Source organism: Coloeus monedula (genome assembly GCF_965178545.1).
Source record: "Coloeus monedula genome assembly, chromosome: 8".
Lineage (NCBI taxonomy): Eukaryota > Metazoa > Chordata > Aves > Passeriformes > Corvidae > Coloeus > Coloeus monedula.
In genome coordinates, this window is record NC_138788.1 from 33,255,736 (window position 1) to 33,274,512 (window position 18,777).

General features: G+C 44.2%; 1 protein-coding gene across 1 annotated transcript in view; it reads left to right on the forward strand.

Moving 5' to 3' along the window:
- The window catches only part of GRK5 (G protein-coupled receptor kinase 5), a gene marked incomplete at its 5' end in the record, with an annotated part of 148,881 nt that overhangs the window by 96,291 nt on the left and 33,813 nt on the right, over positions 1 to 18,777 (forward strand). Inside the window, one exon of the mRNA XM_082286520.1 lies at positions 7,952 to 8,029. Within this exon, the coding sequence (XP_082142646.1) occupies positions 7,952 to 8,029 (78 nt within the window). The remainder of the gene's footprint in view (positions 1 to 7,951; positions 8,030 to 18,777) is intronic.

The window sequence follows — 18,777 nt, forward strand, 5'->3', positions numbered from 1 at the left end:
GTGAAGCCTGCGGTGCTGGGAGGCACTGGGAGGAAGGGGAAAGTTGAGAACGGACTGACAAGAGAGGATGCGGAGTGTAATAACCCCAGTATCTCTTACCAAGCCTTTTCATCCCTATAGTTCAGGATGATTTACAAAGGATATCCTGATAATCACCCTATTTTTTCAAATAGGAGAACAGAGGCACAAGGTACAGAAATAACTTGATTGAGGTCACTGAGAAACAAATCTGCTCCATTTTCCACCCCAGTGAGCCATCATTTAACCCAGCCACTGAGCATCACCCCCAAGCCCTGGGGGACCTGACACCATTTCCCAGTCTGGCAGCACTTGGCCATGTGTACTGCCAGCTGTTCACAGTGGAAAAGTCTCTCAGTGACTTTCTGTGCTGGGAACCTTTGGAAGTGGAGGGTATTGATCAGCCAAAAGGTGAAATGGTACCGGAGAGGAAGGTGAACTTGTCCCTTGTGAGTGCCCGTGGGGTCTCGCTCCCTGGCTAACACTGACAGTCAGAAGCAAAACAATGCATACCAACAGGAATAAAATTGCTTTGTTTGCACCATGGTGAAGCTATTCTGAAGTACAGGGAAATGTGAGGATTGCACTGAAGCTGTAAAAGTAACAGTCTGGAGAGGACATGTGGTCTCTTAAGGTTTATGTTACTCTTGCAGTAACTACAGCAAATCTACAGCATCACAGAAAGTGTTGGACAAAGTCCTATTTGAATCATGAAGCTGGTCATGACTTCCACCTGTTGTTCCCAGCATGGCTTGGGATTTTCTCTGGTGAAATGTGTAGCCATCAAGGAACACAAAACATGTGGCAAACACTCTGTGCAGCTGTGCTCAAGGCCAGCAGGCAGCAGGACACTTTGGGTACCCTGAATGTGTTTGTCCTGCACTGAACCAGTATTGTCTAGTGAGACAATCAAGTAACAACCTACCAACATCCTTGTGAGAGACTAAGCTCTCTCACACCTTTGCAGATGCCACTGATGAAACCCCACACACCCATCTGGGGGGAGGCATCCCCACAGAAATGCCACATCAGCTGTGCCACCTGCAGCCCCAAGGAGATGGGCAATGGCACCTGCAGAAATCCTTTGGAATACAGCCACAAAAGACTGCTTGGAAGTGGTTTTAAATTCAGACAGAAGTGGCAGAGCCATGCTCAGTTTGGAGGGGGTTAGCGGGGCTCTGTTCCATTCTCTTGCCTCCCCGCAGCTGCAGGCTGGTTCCAGCAGTGCCCAGGGGCTGTGGAGGAGAAGCCCCGACTCTGCAAGCCCTGCATGCACTCAGGGCATGCCACTGACAGCGGGAACAACATCTGGGCACAAGGAGAACATCTGTTTCCCCCAGTGCCACCGGCCCCAGGGCACTGTGTGACAGCCTTGGCTGCAGTGCTGCCAGAGCCTCTCCGTCACGCCGGCTGCCCGGCCCGCCTCCGGCTCTGGGAATTGAGGGCACTGTGTCATTTCATCCTCCCAAGCCCTGTGCAGCCGTGACAAGCACTGGGACTCGGTGTCCTCCTCTCATCCGAGCAGCACAGGCTGCTCTCCTCCTGCAAAAGCTTGTGTTGGCACTGGGTTTGTTTTAAAGGTCTGTCTCCGAGCAGTCCCGAACTGATATTCCCAAATCCTTTTGCAAAGGTGTGCTTTGCACCCACCCCAAGTTGCTTTTGCAGACTGGAGCTGCCCTGTGTACCTTTACTGGGCCAGTGGTCTGTTCCCAGTTAGGCTCAGACTGGCACTATGAGGATTTGATAAACAAAATGCCTGGCTGGGTGGAGGTTTGAATCCTTATCTTTCTCTCTTCTTTTTAACACTAATTAACAGCAGTCTCCTTTGTTTATTGATTTCAAATTCTGTATAAACTTGCTCCCAGCCCTTGAAAATCCCTGGATTAGGCAATATTAAGGTCAAGCAACACAGCCCATAGCCATTAAATTGGATGATTGCTACTGAAATTTGCCCAGCGGGGTCACACTCTGTTTAGTGAGTAGTGGGATTCAGGCCAAGCCCTATGTTAGGCAAAAAAAGCCCTATAATGAGACCAGGAGTCTGACTTTACAGCCCCAATCTGAGACCACCAGGAATGTGAAACCTTTTCGAGACCACCTGCTGTAACAAGCAGGAAAAGCCAAGAGCCTTCATTTTCTTTTGTCTTAGTTATTTTTCTAACATGAGATGCAAAAATTAGCTTTTGTGTAATGTCAAATAAAGGGAAAAGATAAAAGGGGATAATATTTAGTTCATGAGAGACTCACAGAGCTTTTTGCACAATGAAAGGGAGGACCACCTCTCTTTTTCAGAGTCCATCTAAGTGCCTTTACCAGGTCACAAAGTCACTGGCAGGAGCCAGTCTTTGATGCCTCCCAATTTTTTATACAGTTTTTTAACTCACGCACTCCACTGTCTGTAAGGAAAGAAGCAATGGGGGCTTCTGGGTGAAAACCAGAAGCCAAGTCAGACATTAAACAACCTACCAACATCCTTGTGAGAAACTAAGCTCTCTCACACCTTTGCTTCCAAAGGCTGGTAGAATCATCCAGACCTTGCAGACCAGAATACGTAAAGAGACTAAAAAAATCCCCTCTTGACTGGACATTTATGTCAGCTGTTGTGTGAAATAACTAACCTGGTCTGATGTAGTCTTCTGCAAATCTGATTATGGCAGGATTTGGGGATTTTTGTCTGTTAAACAGTTGTTAAGCTGCTTTCTGAAGGAAGAGGATTTGTATCACTAAATTCTGCATGCATGTAGGTGTGTAGCTGTCAGCTCCCTCTGAAACCTGTGAATACCTTGGCCAATTTCAACCAGTAGTTGAGATGAAAGTGCTCAGAGGCATAAAGTCTTTACATGTTTTCTGAGAGCAGTGTTTGGGTCATTAGTCACAATCAGTTGTAGGCCAGACTAATGTGGCATGTGGTTTGTAAGCAGTAGGCCCCAACATTAGATGGTAACAGCAATGGGAACAAAGAGATGCAGAGCTTTGCATCACAGCACTGGTGGAGCTGTGGCTGTTTGGTTCCCACTGCTGCTGTGGGACCAGTGAGTGCTTGTCAGTGTGTCTGTCTGTCTGTCTGTCTGGGAAATGGAGCAACAGCAGCCCCTTCTCCCAGCTGGCACAAAGGGCTGTAAGGACAGACAGCCATCTCTTGCTGCGGATATTGTGCAAACAAACTCATGACAGAGGTGCTGATTGCCAAGATAAAATATCCACCCAGCACCCATGTGGCTCTGAAGGCATCGCGTGCTTATCTGGGTGCATGGAACCACAGAGATCTCCCTTGAACAGCTCACCAAACCCTGATGTAGCCATTCAGATGGAGGAACTATGTGAACATAAACTACTATGGTTAGATGGAGATGGTTTATGATTAAATCAGCTCCTCTAGAAGCCCTTACCCAAGGAATCACGCACAGCCCTGAAGCACACTTTGCTCTGCTTACAAATATTTTAGCGACATCATTCAACTTCGGAGCTGTTGAAAGACAGCCATTAAAATGAAGTGTGACGAGCTGTGTTTCCTGTGCTGAAAGGCAGATCAGTGAGCAGGGAAGGTGCTAGCAAGAGGTGTTTCCTTCTCCACAGCCAGTGCCTCCAGCACAAGAAGGTGGCAATTCAGTTCAGCAGGGACCTCCTGCTCCTCTCCCCTTCTCAACAGCACATTCCCAGGGTGCCAGCTCCTAACATTTCCTTCTCCTCTCCTGTGATTTTATTTGCCATTATAATGAAGACTTCAGATTCAGGACTCCCCATCCTGCTTCATCTACTCACGTTCATAATGGTTTTTTTCCAGGCGAGAACTTTTAACATTTTAATGTGGACCCAGATTTAGGTTGACTGGAGGAGAATGTGGACAATTTTGGTCATTATTTTCTCTCGAATGTGAACAATATTAGTTTTTTTTTGCACTGAAGTCCCACAAAAATACATCCTCTGGTGGAAAATAGCCTTGCTGCCTCTTTTGCCTCTTTCTGCTTGTGATATCTGGGCTCAGGGGCCAGGGTGAGAGGCAGAATCTCCTCGGGTGGACTTTTCAGCTGAACGCCTCACTAGACATTGCACTTATCTGGGGTGAAAGGATGAGTGAGCATCCATTTAATGCCATTTGTAAAAACCCTGTCTTGCTGTTAGGGAGATTTCGTTTGGTTAAGTCCCTTTCGTGGTATATAAACCATCTGTGTATGTGTGTCTTAAAGCTGTTCAGGCTTTTTCCATCAGAAATGCCAGTTTGTTGATATCAACAAACTCATTAACTCAAAATGTGTTTTTAAACAGTCAAAAGGACTCTTTTTGCCCTGCCTTTAAGTATGAAAAATGTGGTTTCAAGTTCACTTTTCATTTAGAAACGCGAGTTATTATGAATCCCAGCTGTTTGGGGTTTTGCCTTCCAATTTTCAGTCACAGATTTTAAATCTCCAGCAGAGGCAAGTGCAAGGACAGCCACTGAGGACAGAGCAATAACAGGGCAGAGCCTGGAGTCTGAGAAAGGAGTGAGCAGAGAGAGATTCTGGGGATAACAGAGGATGGAGCTGAGAAAGTGGAGATGTAAAATTGGGACTGAAATGCCAATAACCTCCTGCAGATGCTCAGAGGGTGATTCCACTGTTCCTGACTTTTACCAAGAAGCCCAAACTGCTCTGGTGGGAGTGTCTGTTCCCATCTCCATCTCCTGGTGGGTACAAGGGATGATGATTCCTGTGGCCATGCCGCGCTGCCACAGGCAACCATCAGCTACCTGCTGTGGGAGAGCATCCTCCCAGATCTGCAGAGAGATCTCTTTGGATGTGTTTTTCCATTTGCACATATTTTTAAGACATGCAGTTTCAGGAGCTCAAATAATATTTAAGATGAAAATCAAATACTAGATAAATTGGTGTGTCAGAATTAACGTGAGCCCGCTGTGGGGTCTCTGTGTCATTGCCCTGGTAGTTCTCCATCCATCACAGGCAGCCTCCAGCCCCTAAACCTGAGCTGTCCCTCAGCCCATGGCCCCATCCCACAGCCAATCACAGGCTAGATGTTGCTCCCTTTCCCAGCTGAAGAGCATTTTTCCATCTGATCTCCCTCAGCCCATCCTGAGGGCAGCTGCTCCAAAGGGAAGGATGCTTGGCACCCCCATGCCTCCATCCAGCCAGGACTCCTTCTGTGGAAGAAGGAGCCACCAAAGTAATACTACCTCCAAAACAGCAGCCAGAAGAAAAGTTAGCAGCAAGCAGTGGCCAGCCCACATCCTCTCGCCGTTTGGACTGAAGGATCTGTGCCTGCCCACAGAAAGAGCCTTCCCTGCAGCTTGTCCCATAGAGTCAGGGTGATCGTAAATCCTCCCCTCATTTATGGTCTATGAATAGGGCCCTGTCTGACCTAACTAGGGCATGGAGAAGCTATTAGACTTCAGAGCAGGAGCCTTGAAACACATGCCTGGATTCATCAAAGGAATAATGGAAAATATTTTGTTCCACATGGATTTTAAGTAGTGATGTTATTTCTAGCAATTAGGGATTTGCATCCCTAATGTAGCCATGCTTTTGAGTATTGGGAAAGAAGGGGAGATACCTTGTGATTTAAGCACAAGACCAGGAGTTGAGGACCTTGATGGCTTCCCAGGCAGGTGGCAGAGGGAGCATGGGGACATCCCTGTCTATCTCCTGTAATAACAGGTCACAGCTGAAAATGTACCAGGGTCTGTTGCTGAATAGCTCAAAAATGGCACTGAAGGGAGAAATAATAATGAACTTAGGAACAAAATGGAACAGGCTTCTAGTGCAGATCCACAGTGAAAGCAACACTGTGCACAGTTGGAGCTTATGGTTCCTTCTCACATCCTCACTTGTCTGTCACTTCCCACCTTCGCCACCACCATGTCACATTTCCTGGGAATGTCAAATGCAAGTATAATTAAACTTTCCTTTTATTCTTTGCTGTCTATCTTGAGACAGAATGAGATACTCTGTATCTGTATAGGTGTGCACTTAGCTCTGCATATGTTGGATCCCATCAGGAATTGGGTTTCAAGACATCCAGTTCTTGCTGAATTTCTGTCTTGTGGTCTGTCCCGTTGTACAGTTCCAATGAGATGTAAATGTTATAGGTTATTTGTGGCAAAAAGGACATCAAATTTTTTGACAGTTCCCTGGTGCACTTCAAATAGCAGATGATGGCTTATAATCAGGTTTTATTTGCTAGAGAGCCAATGTATTATCAGAGTTTGAAAGCAAATGAAGGAGAGAGAAATCATGGAGAAAAAGGCTGCTAAGATGCTGTAAGCATTTCAGAGTTCCTGTACTTTAAGAGCTGAAATGACCCATACTCAGATACCATCTAAAAGGACGGGAAATTGGATAAAAGAGTTTTCTAAACCCTTGTATTAAGTTTTATGAGAACATAATCAGTTTCATCCCCGAAATGTTCACTCAAAAAGAAGTACTGCACTTGTGGATTTTAGTTTTTGGTGGTTTTTTCCATCACTTCTATTTGTGCCATTATCATTTCCCAAACCAAATCAGATCATAATTCCAGATTGTTCGAGCAACCTGCTATGCCTGTGTGTAAATATGCAGCTTCAGACTTGAGCTGCAATAGCTAAATGAGCACTGGCCAGATAGAAGGGGAATAGCATTATTACTACATTGTGGTTTCCATGTCATTCCTAGGCTTGCTTAGCAGGGGTATCCATTACAGCCAGCCTGCAGATTTATTGCATCCAGCCTGGAGCAGTACATACATCTTCCAGTGGGCAGTAGTTCTGAAATTTGTTCTTCCAAGTGTTTGCCAGTTCAGTCTGATTTACCTTCTCTTCTTTTTTTTTTAGCTTCCTCCTCATTTATCATCACAGACAGCTTGTATTGGACCAGGTTATTTAATTGGTTTGGCAGGATTTTCTAGGATCTTTTCTTTAATACAGTCATGAAAGCTGTTAGGCTGTTTTCTTTTTTTTTTTTTTTCTGGAAAATATTTTGATCCAAAGGCTAAGGCTTCATATCCCAGGCAGTGCCAAGCAGGAATGTCTCTAGGAACTTGTTGTCATTTAGCCACTGGGGTCCCCTGCAGCATGTGTTTCCCTCGAATGCCTGCCATGGATCCAAAACTTTAACTGAAGTGATTAATATCTTCGTGGTACACATGTAATGCTGCTTTTGTTTCTAATATAAACATTTTCCTGAAGCTCATCAAAAGTCAGTAATGCTTCAATACCTAGCACAGTCAGAATTTTAAAATGTAGGTAGACTTTGTGTGTGAGGATGGGGTGCTCCCTTTTTTAATGCACTAGGGAAGCCAAAGAGAATTTTGCTTATAGTGTCTGTTCCTTTAAATAGTCTGTCTTGTCTCTTCTTGGTCCTAAGAAATCTGCCTAAGAAATCAGCCTTCTGGAGGGACTGAGCCAAGGATCACTAAAAGTGATGGGCAGGTCTCTCTGCTTTGCACAGGTATTGTTAGACCAAGGTCAAGGCATAAATACATAGAAAAGACACATTAAACAAAAAAAGACAACATATTGAAGAATATATACATATTTTCACCTGGTACTTGAAATACCACTGTGGCAGGAGTTAACAAACATTCACTTTCTCTACTGTTCAGAGAAATGATTTTACCTTCTGTGTCCACCTTCCTTTTGAGCAAAACCAAATGAAGCTGACGTCTCTTGTCACTGAAAGCTTTCTGAAAGCTGGCTTGGTAAGGTTATAAAATATAATTTAATTAAATTGTCTTGGTGTTAATTAAGAGACAAAGCCCCAGAAGATTCATCACTAGGGTCTGGTCAAAATATAGTGGAAGGTTTTTAATGAGATTGTGTGTACAGGTTTTACTTCCACCAGAAAATGATATTTGTCCTTTGGATTTTTCATACAGAGTGTTCTGTTAAGGCCACATCCAAAATGAAGTTATAATGGTGAAATATGAGTGCAAATATTGACTTTTATTGTTTATATGTCTGTTCCAGGCAGAATATGAAATCGCTCCAGATGAAAAGCTGGGAGAGAAAGGAAAGGAAATCGTGATGAAATACCTCACCCCAGAGGTAAGGGGCAGCCAAAGTGGCATTACTGAAGGAATTCTGCAAGGCACACCTTTACTAAACAAGGTTGTTACACGCTTTGTAAGCCAGACTCCTAAAATTTATGGTGGCACTCTCCAGTGAATAAACCTGCAAGTCTTACACAAACAGACAGAAAAAAAATTATAATGCAATCCAGAAATTGACTTCTAAGGATGAACTTGACTTACCAGAGGCTTAATTCATCTGTGAGTGAGGAGAGGGCTTCTCTGGTCTCTTCTCAGTGTGCAAAGCTATGCATTGGGGGTGTAATGCAAGAGACCTCAGCTGTTACCAACAGATGCCCCAATTATTTCCTATGCAGCTCAGAAGTGGTGGTGCCATTTCATATTCTGTTGTGCAGAAAGCACAGGCAAGAATGGCCTTTCATAACAGACACTGCATTTTGGTACACAAATCCCCACTCCTCCGCCAGCACCGTTTTCCCCAGGGTGGGCAGGGACGCTCAGGACTGACAGGGGACAGTGGGGTTTGGAGCTCAGAGGTGCTGTCACCCGTGCTTGTGTCCACCACGGTGGGTCCTGAGAGTTGCCTCTCGGGGCTGTGGGAAGGAGAGGAGCTCGTGGGAGCCGCCGTGTCCACAGGGTGGCACTCCAAACAGAGACACGGATGTGCTGCTGGAATTTGGGACAGGCTGCTCTGGGACTAACCCTTTTGGGGAGGTTCCAATCATTTCCTGACCACATTTCACCTTTGCTACCGAAGTCACTGCCAGTAAGCAGTAAACATCCGACTTCAAACACAAGAGCAATCCTAGGATTTTTCCTAAGTTGCTTTCCTAAGAATAATCAAAGACGTACAATTGCTGCTTCAACTGTTTTACAAGAGAAATACATTTGACCTTCAGGAGAATTAATCACATTTTTGGCAGATGTCTTTCTGGAGGGTTTAAATGGTACAATATGTTTTGGAGGTGCAGGGGCAGAGCAGACCACTCTTTTTCCAGTCAGTCATTTTCCTACAATAAACTTTGATGCATACTTTCAGTTATCTCAGGCTGCATTTTGGGATCTGGTTTCGTTTACTGAGCCTGGCTAGTTTCATGTGCAGCCATTGAGCACTGCCAGTATGAGTTCCTGCTGCCCATTCATTAGGGGCATGAAGTTCCATTGCTTTTTAAATCCACCAAAATGACCTTTTGTCTTAAAACTCCTGTCAACAGAGGAACAAGCAACCAACACTGAGGGAAAATACTTCCCACTGCTCCAGTTCCCATCTGGAAATGCAAAAAGGCATTTTGCTGATAGCAGAGCTAGTAAAGTGAGGGACGGATAGCATTGCTTCACTTCAACCAGTTTTGCTGCAGGTTTCCAAAAGCCCTTCACTGCTGTCCATTGGCTCTCCTGCCATCCATAGTGCAACCAGAAGCACATGGAATAATTTAGTGAATGTGCAGTGAAGACCAAGCTGAAAACCACTGCTTCTTCATCAACAAAGAATGGTGGTGTTACAGGAAGGAAAAATACTGGGACTCCAGAGCTGGAGTTTCCATTCTCTGCTGTGCCTCATGCTTCTTATTAGACCTGTGTACCTGGTTTCTCAGAATGTAAAACTGGCACAGCATATTTACAGTCTGTCCTGAGATTTTTCTGGTATTTGCAAGTTAACTTAACTCTGAGCAGAAGAAAACTGGATGACCTCCAGTGGTCCCTTCCAAGATCACCCGTTTTGTGATCCTGTGAAACACAGAGATGCTCTCCTTCACTTGTAACCTAAACCTCACTCCCTGGTGCTGGTGGTTTAATGTCTGCATTGGTCTTGCTGCACTTTTTTTCCTTAATGAGGAACTTCTGCTTCTTCCCAGAGGGATGTGGAAACCCTGTGTAGCAGAAAATACTTCCTAGAGGTGAGGCTGACTGTGCTGTAACAATGGGTCAAGTACTGGATTTTCTAATAGGTGTCCCATACAACAAATACTTAAAAAAATAGAGCAAGGCCTGGATTGATTCGATTTCATTTCAGATACCTAACTAAACTAGTCAGATTAGGAGAGCAGATGGCCCTACTGTCCTTTCTTGTCAAGAAAGAGAAATAAGTATCTCCAAAGGACACAAGAAAAGCCATCAGAAGTCAATGATTCAAAGCCAGGTTAGATGTCTGCAGTCCAAATGGATGAATCTGGACCCAAATGTCCTAATGGAACACCATCCTGGCCTGAAAAGAAACTTTCTTTTCATTGGAATCTGCATTTCTCCATTTAATTATCAGTCCCTTGAAAGGTACAAATTGCTGCTGATTCTGGAGTCTTCTGCTTTCAGCTGAAAGCTTCTTTTAAGTAGGTGTGTGTCTGTGCTTCAAAGAACCTGATTGTCTTGATACAAAAATAGTGTGACATACAGCTTGACTGATAGAATAAAATTATAGGTTTAGTTCTTGGACAGATAATTCAGTCTTATAATGTGAGGAGTATTTTTCCCAGAGTGCAGGATCAGAAGCACAGTGAAAACAAAAAGTAGACTTTGTGCTCTTTAATATTTATAAATGATTTTTAGTTCTCGCTTAGGTTTTTAAAGGGCATACATATTTAACATACAGCGTGTCAGTATATCACCATTCCAAAGGGCGTTCATTTGCATAGGGAACATGCTCTTTATTCAATAAAACATACACTTCTTGCACAGCAGAAAGGAAGAGAAGGCACTTTCCCAGATGAACAGACCTCACAGCAGGACTCCCAGCCCCGTGTGACTCATGCAGCCACTGCCTGTGAGACGGTGCCATCGTGCAGGTGCCGGGCTCCACGTGTGGGAGCAGCGAATTCCCGCTGGGAGAGCTCCTGTGAGAGCGCTCAGCATCCGCCCCGAGGCCACTAAACAAACCCAGCACTCGACAGGATGGTAGAGCAGGGAGGTGCTTTTGCAAGTGATCACAATTCAGGCTCTCCACAGCTTTGCCATCCTGAACTGCCCCTATGTGCTTGTTGTGGAATTGAAACCTTTGGCCTGGTGGACAAGCAGCTCAGGCTTCCACCATCTCCCCTGACCTACAGGCAACAGCAGTGACAAATACAAACACTGGCACCTGGAGGGGAACATGAGTGGTTAAGGCCTCTCAAAGAAGGGATACCTAGGAACAGCCTCCCTAAGGATGTGATGGAATCCTCATCACTGGAGGTTTTCAAGATGCTGTTGGGCCCTAGATCATCTCATCTAGGCTCCCTTTCCCATGAAAGGCTGGACCAGATGGTTTTCAAAGGTCCCTTCCACACTGAGCTGTTCCAGGTTTCTGTGTACTCAGGTCCTAGGAAGACATTAGTATTCCCTCTCTCTTGCCTCAAGTTCACTGAAACAGCCACATCCAGCAGCCCATTCTGAACTGTTTGGTGGGAGGGAAATGTAAGGAGCACATGTGATCGTCACACTAAGAATGCCAAAATACGAGTGTTTTCATGGCTTCTGTAGCAGCTTCACTTGAGGGGTGAGCAGGAGGGCGAAAACCCACAGGAGAGGTGTCCTGTAGCTGAGGGAAACATTCTCTGAAGAATTATTCCTTCTCCCTGCACAGGAGCAGCACAATGGTTGTCACACCAGCCAGGTCCAGGTTTCTTAACTAGAATCTTGCTTCTTTAAAAAAGGCTTTAACAATTTCCATGAAAAAGGCAGTTAAAGCTGCCTGCTTGACTTCATAAGCCCCTAGGGCAAAAGTCCAACCCACAGGAAGTCTAAAATTTCTGAGGTTGTGAAATATGATGGTAAAAACTGCTAAAATGAATTGGTCACAAATATTTCTTCCCTGTTTTTTTCCTAATCTCAGCAGTCGAGTGGAAAAGGTTCAGTTTTAGGTCCAGTTCCATCTGTAAATGGCTCCCTTGAACTGTTGAGTTAAATGGAACTCAACCTGGCTTCATTACCTGACTGCTTCTTGTACTGGAAGAGGAAAGAGATATATTTACCTTTGTACTGCTTTTCAATTGGAGTTTTACGTCTCCATGCAGCATTTTTGCCTTCCTGCCTGACAGCTGCCATGCCTTACTCTACTAAATCACTATCCCACTATTTGCTTTTTCACTGTAAATCACCTTGAGAGATGCTATATAAAACTAAATTGATTTGAAATGGCTCTTAAGACAGTCTCCATATGCCATTATAGTTTATATTTGGACTCAGCTGGGTACTAAAAATGTTACTGAACAGGATGTCTAATGTGTATTGTTATCCCCATTAAAATACTTCACAGAATATGAAGAACGGCAACAGCATTAATTTTCTTATCTGAATTCCTGTCCAGTCTCCTTTCCTCCAGGAAATGCACAGAATAAAGGCCATGTTTGCACTCTCTTTGCTGCAAGAGGTTAGCTGGGCACAGCAACAAACTCCTTACTCCAGTCTAAGGCTAGCAGTGGGGATTTTGGTAAACGAAACGATGTCTTTGTTTTTATGAACAATTATAGGATAAGGAAGGGAGGGAAAAGTCCCTTGAAAGGGACTCTGGCTGATCAGCAATGCCTGACCTTCCACTTGTCTACTGGCTAAAATGTGCCCTTCTCTCAAATCAGTTGTTTATGGAGAAGAAAACAGAAGTAAGATGGGTTAGGTGGAATTAAAATGACACATAAGCCCTTCTGCTGGGCCAGGCCATGCAGCTGAGTCAGGCTCCTGCTCACGGACACCTCTCCCAGCTCTGTGCACCATCAAAGTAGTTTCCTTTTGGCCATTGCTTTGATCCTGAAAACAAGGATCTTGGCCTCTCTCCTTGAGACTTCTTCCCTCCTTCCTATTTTCACCACCAAAATAAATGCAAACTTCAGCACTTGTGCTTCTGAGTGAGTCATCTTTGCTGATCAGTGGAGCCCTTCCATCTCCCAGAAGGGAAGTTTCATCTATCACTTCTTGATGATTCTGGCTGAATCCTGCAGGTCACACCACACCAAGAATTGGATTCAAGTCCTGAGACCTCTTTCTCTAAGTGTTTAGTTTTACTACATGCCTCCTGGGGAACATGTTATAATTAGTTTTTGGGATGGCCAAAACAAAAGCTGAATGCCGCTCTATGGAAGGAGTAGAAGATAGAAACATTAAGCTTCTGTAAAGCAATCTGCAGAGTTTAATGCGAGACAGAGGCTCTGTGTTTTGAAAGGTGAGCCTTCAGGGACTGTTTTCTACATTGTTATCTTTCTCCTACAAATTCAGCTTGTATCACTTATATCTAGCAAGTCATGACTGTCCCCCTGTAAGCTTATTATCTTGCTGATAAAAGGCCAACACAGTATCAGCCAGTTTTCACTGGCTGCAGTGGATGGCCCCTTAAGACTTGGTCCAAGACTTATCTCTACAGCTAGTTTTCAAATTTTTCTAAACCCTATGCATTTCATTAATGACCCAATTGAAGTAAGCAATGAATGAGGTGCCTGTCTGTCCACAGGGTGTTACATGGACTCGGGATGGGCTAGAATTATTTACTTGCTCAAAGCCTTATTCACTGCGTCCTTTGGGTTCCTATTAGGAGACTTTTCAGGATGCTAAATGCTTAAGTAGAAATCCTGGCATCACTTGAGCCAGGAGAATTTTGCTATTTAATTAATTACCCTGGGACTTTGCCCTTTGCCTCAATGGATTTCTCATCTCCCCTTTCTATTGACTTCACTACTCTACGAGTACCATTTTAGCCAGACATGATAGCATTACTTAGGGCTCTGCTTTGCAGCTCGCTTAATCGATACATAATCCAGTCTCCAGAGAAATCAATGTATAACTCCTGTTGTTGTTGCAGAGACAGCACAATCAATATCTCTGCTGATCACTGTCTGAGTCCAGGAAAGTACCTTCTCAGTGGGCGTTCTGAAAAAGCTCATCTTTCCAAAGTTCAGTTCTGGGAAAATATCTGAGAGGCAGAACGGCAACCGTGTTACTCAAATTAATGCTTTCTAGTCAGAATTTATTTTAATAAGCATTTGTCTGTCACTGGGGCCGGGCCGTAATGTAGTGTGGTAGGGAAGCTGAAAAATCACAGTGTTGCCTTGATTAGGAGTCCCTTTGCTGTGGTCTCAGGCAAAAAGGCTTTTTTCTCACGGTTTGCTCGAGTCCTGTTTCCTCATGCTTTACCCACTGTTTATAGTGCAAATGTTAGTTAACTAAACACTTACTGAGGGCTTCTGTCTCTTGCAGTGGTGCCAGACTGCAGGAGAGTCTATGGAAACAACATGGAGCCTGCCCTGTCCTGATGCTGCTGTCCCGGATTAGGTCCTTGGGTGGTCCCGTGTCCTGTCCTTTAGACTTAGGGAGGGCTGCATTTGCAGTGCATTTGCTCACACTGGTAGAAGGTCTGGGCTGGAGTCATCCACTGGTTTTGTGCTAATCAGTGCTCTTGAAGCTCTGTTTGTCCTTCCCTGCTCTGGAGAGGTTACACTCCCCAGTGTACATGCCTCGTAACTGTTTGTCATTTGTGGTCAGGAAAAGCATTGGGATGCCGTGGTCATTGGGCAAAAGCCTTCTGGCTTCCCTGTGTTTGCTGGAATTACTCTGACTTGACCCTTTAGAAAATGGAAACTCGTTTCCACTAATGGATATCAGCCACACATGTAAACCTGGCTTACATCTGTCTGTGAGGCAGGGCAGGCCCCCCAGCCTGCTCCAGTTCCTCCCGGAGAACAGCCAGGCCATTCGAGAGGACTCTGCAAACAAAGAGCAGATCTGCTCTGGGTTATCTGGCAACGGGAAGGCTGTACTTGCCTGCCCTTGGCTAATGAATATGCTAATTATAGTGTCCTCCTCTCTGTTTCAAGGGTCGTCTTTTCCCTATCCTCTCTGCATGCCCCTCATGACTTATATTCGGTTTGTATGGATTATCCAGTGGCCAGGGAAGTTAATTCTAAAAAGCTTTCAGGTCCATTCAGCTTTCCCAGAAACAGCCTCTTCTGCCTGAAAATTTTGCCCACATGGGAAAAAAGGAATCAGCCTTTTCCAGCTGTCTGGAACACTGACTTGCAAAACTTCCAGAAATCTGCAGGAGATGGCTTTTGTGTGTTTGCACAGAATGACATTAAAATAGACCTCCGGTGAGTCCAGCCTCTTGCATTCCCAGCACTCAGCCTTGGAGGCATCTGGATTGGAGAGATGAGATGACTCTTTCTTCCCACTGGCTGCGGGGAGCCCGGGGAGACTCTGAGTGTCTCAGCTTTTAGATGTTTAAAGATTGATGAGGTGAATTCCTTGCTAGGTGTAATGCAGAATACATTAAATTACCTTGCATGGCATATCCACACAGGCTTCTCTGCACAATTTCTCAATAGTTCAGGAGTCCTTTCAAGACCTGACCTCCACAGCCCTTCCATCCCCCCACTTGCTGCAACTCTGCTGATTGGTTCAGTTTTGGATTTCTGAAGCTAAAAGCATAATGGGTCAACTAATGTCTCTGTGAGCTCAGGATTCCTTGTGCTAAACTTAGAAGCAGTAACAGGCAAACCTATGCTTAATCCCAACAAAGAAGAGAATGAAGAGGCACATGGTGATAATGGAAATTAATCATACCTTATTTCTCACCTGATTGCCTTGTAATAGGAAATTAGGATTCTGGAAAAACATCTGGAGACTTCAGCATCTGAGTAGCCTCACAAGAGTGGGCCAGGGCAAATTCAGATGAGATGCCTGAGGCTGACACCTTTGGCTGGGATGATGCAACTAGAAGAATCAGTAAGCTGATAAAGTTAGATTGTGCTATTTTAACTTGGAACCAGGAATCACAGGATTACCATAAGGAAGGTTTTAAATTTCACAGAAAAAAAAATATATTTCATTTCCTTAAAATATTGCTAGGTAAGTGTAAAAAGTGAGATTTATTTAAAAAGTCTTTTTTTTACAAATTGATTTAGAAATAATCAGCATATTTAAGTTGTGGATATGTGACACTTCAAGCTATTCATGTTTAATATTTTTTCCCAATAATGCAACAACACTTTAAAAAGTCACTTAACCTGCTTGCCAAGCCTCAGCTAGTATGCTAATTTATTATTTTTTAACCAAGTCAGACTCTGACCTGAGTCCAAAATCAAGCATACAGGAAGTTTATTATCTTGCACTGATGTTTGTCCAACTAGCCAAAGTGAGGAAGAGTGGAATATGCCACTGCAAACAGTGTGTCGTTCCCTACAATAAATGTCTTCCCTTTCTGTTCTTTGCAGGTGGCTGCTCCCATATAACTGCTAATGGATCGTGTGATCCAGGTGATATGGGAATGCCCTGTTTCCAGCAGTGCTAGCAGTGATTTTGTTTGCCTTCCTGGGTGTTTCCAGTCTTTTTGTGAGTGGGCCACTGGTTCCTGTCTGATGGTTGTTTAATTCATTTCCTTATTCTTTCCAAGACCTTCCTGGACTCTCTTTTGGATTCTAATTTCTTCATTCAAGTGTTTCCTCAGGATTTTGACCTGCTAATGGAAAAAGATGAAGGCAAATTCCATAGAATCCCCCTGGAAAATGATGGCAAAGCAGCCATGGAGTGGAGCTCAGTGGGGATCAGGCTTCAGCTTGCAAGGGAAGGGTTACTCCTGTTTACAGCCTCGTGTCTCAGGAGTGAATTCAAGCAGGGATCTGTTTGTTTTCCTGCAAGAAAGCCATTCAGTAACGTTGAGGTTGTAAATGAGTGTTTATATGTTTAGGAATTTTTATTTTTTTTTTATGGAACAAATGACATTTGGTTTACCAGAGGAAGCCAAGCTATGACTATTGCAACATAAGGTTGCTTGCTAATGTTTAGGCCATCCATCAGTGCAGTAGAATGTTGAAAGGTAGGAAGGTCCTGATAAAAGGCTGGACACTGGATGTTATCCAAACCTATTAAGCACATGTGACAAGAGAAAAAAACTCCTTGAGAAGAGAAGCTTTCAGAATTGTCCTGTCATGTTTGCTGCTAGTAATAGTGGAAATACCATTCTTTTCCCAAAAAGCTTTATCAAACATCTGGCTGCTCGTAGCAATGCTCTGTAGCCATGGATCCCTTGGGTTGCTTACAAAAGTGGTTCTGTGGCACTCCAAAGGATTTTGAGCAGCCTCACTGTGGGGTGGATAGAATATCCTGCTTGATATCCACCTTCTCTTCTACTCTGTTCCTTAAGCTGCCCCCCTCATCCTGCTGACAGGTACAGGTTGTTTAATCTCTTTTCATCCTTTAACATGGGTGCAAAATTCTTTTAAGGCAGAAAAAGAGCAACAACAAGTAAACCAAAACTTTCCCTTCCCCTGCTTTAAAGTGAGTTTATTTAAAACAATTTCAGCTGGCTGGTTTATGAGCACCCCTCCACCAATAAACCTATTGTCTGCAGAAAGGAGGAAAAATGTGTTTCTTTGGTGAAGAAACCTCTATGAGCATGCTTCTAAAGAATTATTTAAAAAGTATGGGTAGGAAAGGACTAGGGTTTGAAGATCCAGAAAAATACCCTGCCAAGCACTTCTTGTGAGGCCAAATTTCTCACTAATTGAAGTCAAAAGCATATCTTTTGACCAGTTTAGATCCTTAAAATAAGCTGTACCAAAAACCCCATAGCTGGTTGGAATTGCGGCGAGTGTTTCTGTTTAATTGAAGAGTATAAAGTCTGCAGCTGATTCACTGGACTTGCAAAAGAAGATGATGAAGCAACTAAATTTTGTCTCATGGGACAATTTGTTATTTCAAAATTACTTTCTATGAGGCTTTGGCTGTTTAAGCTCTGGTCACCTATAGGAGCCAGGAAGAATTTTCTCCTTCTTGAGCCTAGGCAGCCTTTTCTCTTCCTTTGTTGCTCCAAAACTCATGTTGTGGTTATGCCCCCAAATTTCTCTGAATCAAGTAAGTCAACATTCCAAGGAAACCACACTTTGGACTGAAGAGCTTTATGTAGGAAAGACGTTGACTCACACCATGCGCATGGCAGTTGCTTGTTTGCCACAATTTGGAGCCGAAATGGGGTTTCTAGAAAGGAGTAGCTACAAAAATGTCTACTGACAAGAGGAAAAACAAGGTATAGCCAGATAGCAGGCCCTGTTGGTGACTAACAGGAGAGCCAAAAAATAATTCATATACTTCCTATGCACTTGTCAGAAAGGAAACCTCAGAGGCTGGTGTTTTTCCAAGGAAGGGCATAGTTCTAGACTACAGCTTGTATCCCAGCACCAAAGAGGAAGAATGCTGGAAACCCAGGGAGGAAACTTGTCCTTTTTCTGCTGCTGGGCTTGCTGAGGCAAGGAGTCCAGGGCAAGTGAGAGAGCCTGAAGCTACATTAGATCTACTGCAAGAACTGAGGTGGTAGCGTGGCCCTTTGTTTAGCATTGGTACAACCCCTCCAGGCAAGAGCATGCCCAGCTGCTTGCTGAGGGCTCTGTTGTCTCCAGTCATTGTATTTTTCTGTGTGTCAACATGTGTTTTGATAGCTTAGTAGCATATGAGGGAAAACAGATTTGTCATGACTCCAGCTCAGCTTGCAGCTACAAAACAAACCCCACAGCTGACAGGCACTGCTGATTTGCTTCCCTCAGATACCAGCGAGTGATCCTGCCCTCAGTACTGAAAATGCCCTTTGGTCAGGGAAGAGGATCAGGCTCAATATTTTCTCTGCCATTGACCCTCTCTGTAATCTTGGATGACGTATTTCATATCTTTGGCCCCTGCTCCCACTCCAGGGCTGATGAGATTGGTTTGCTTTGGAAGCTCTGGCTCTCATGACGTGTCTGTAGGGCCCGGCACTACAGGCCCACATCCTTAGGTGTCATGTCTGCACACTGTTGTAATGGATAAATTGCTACTAAT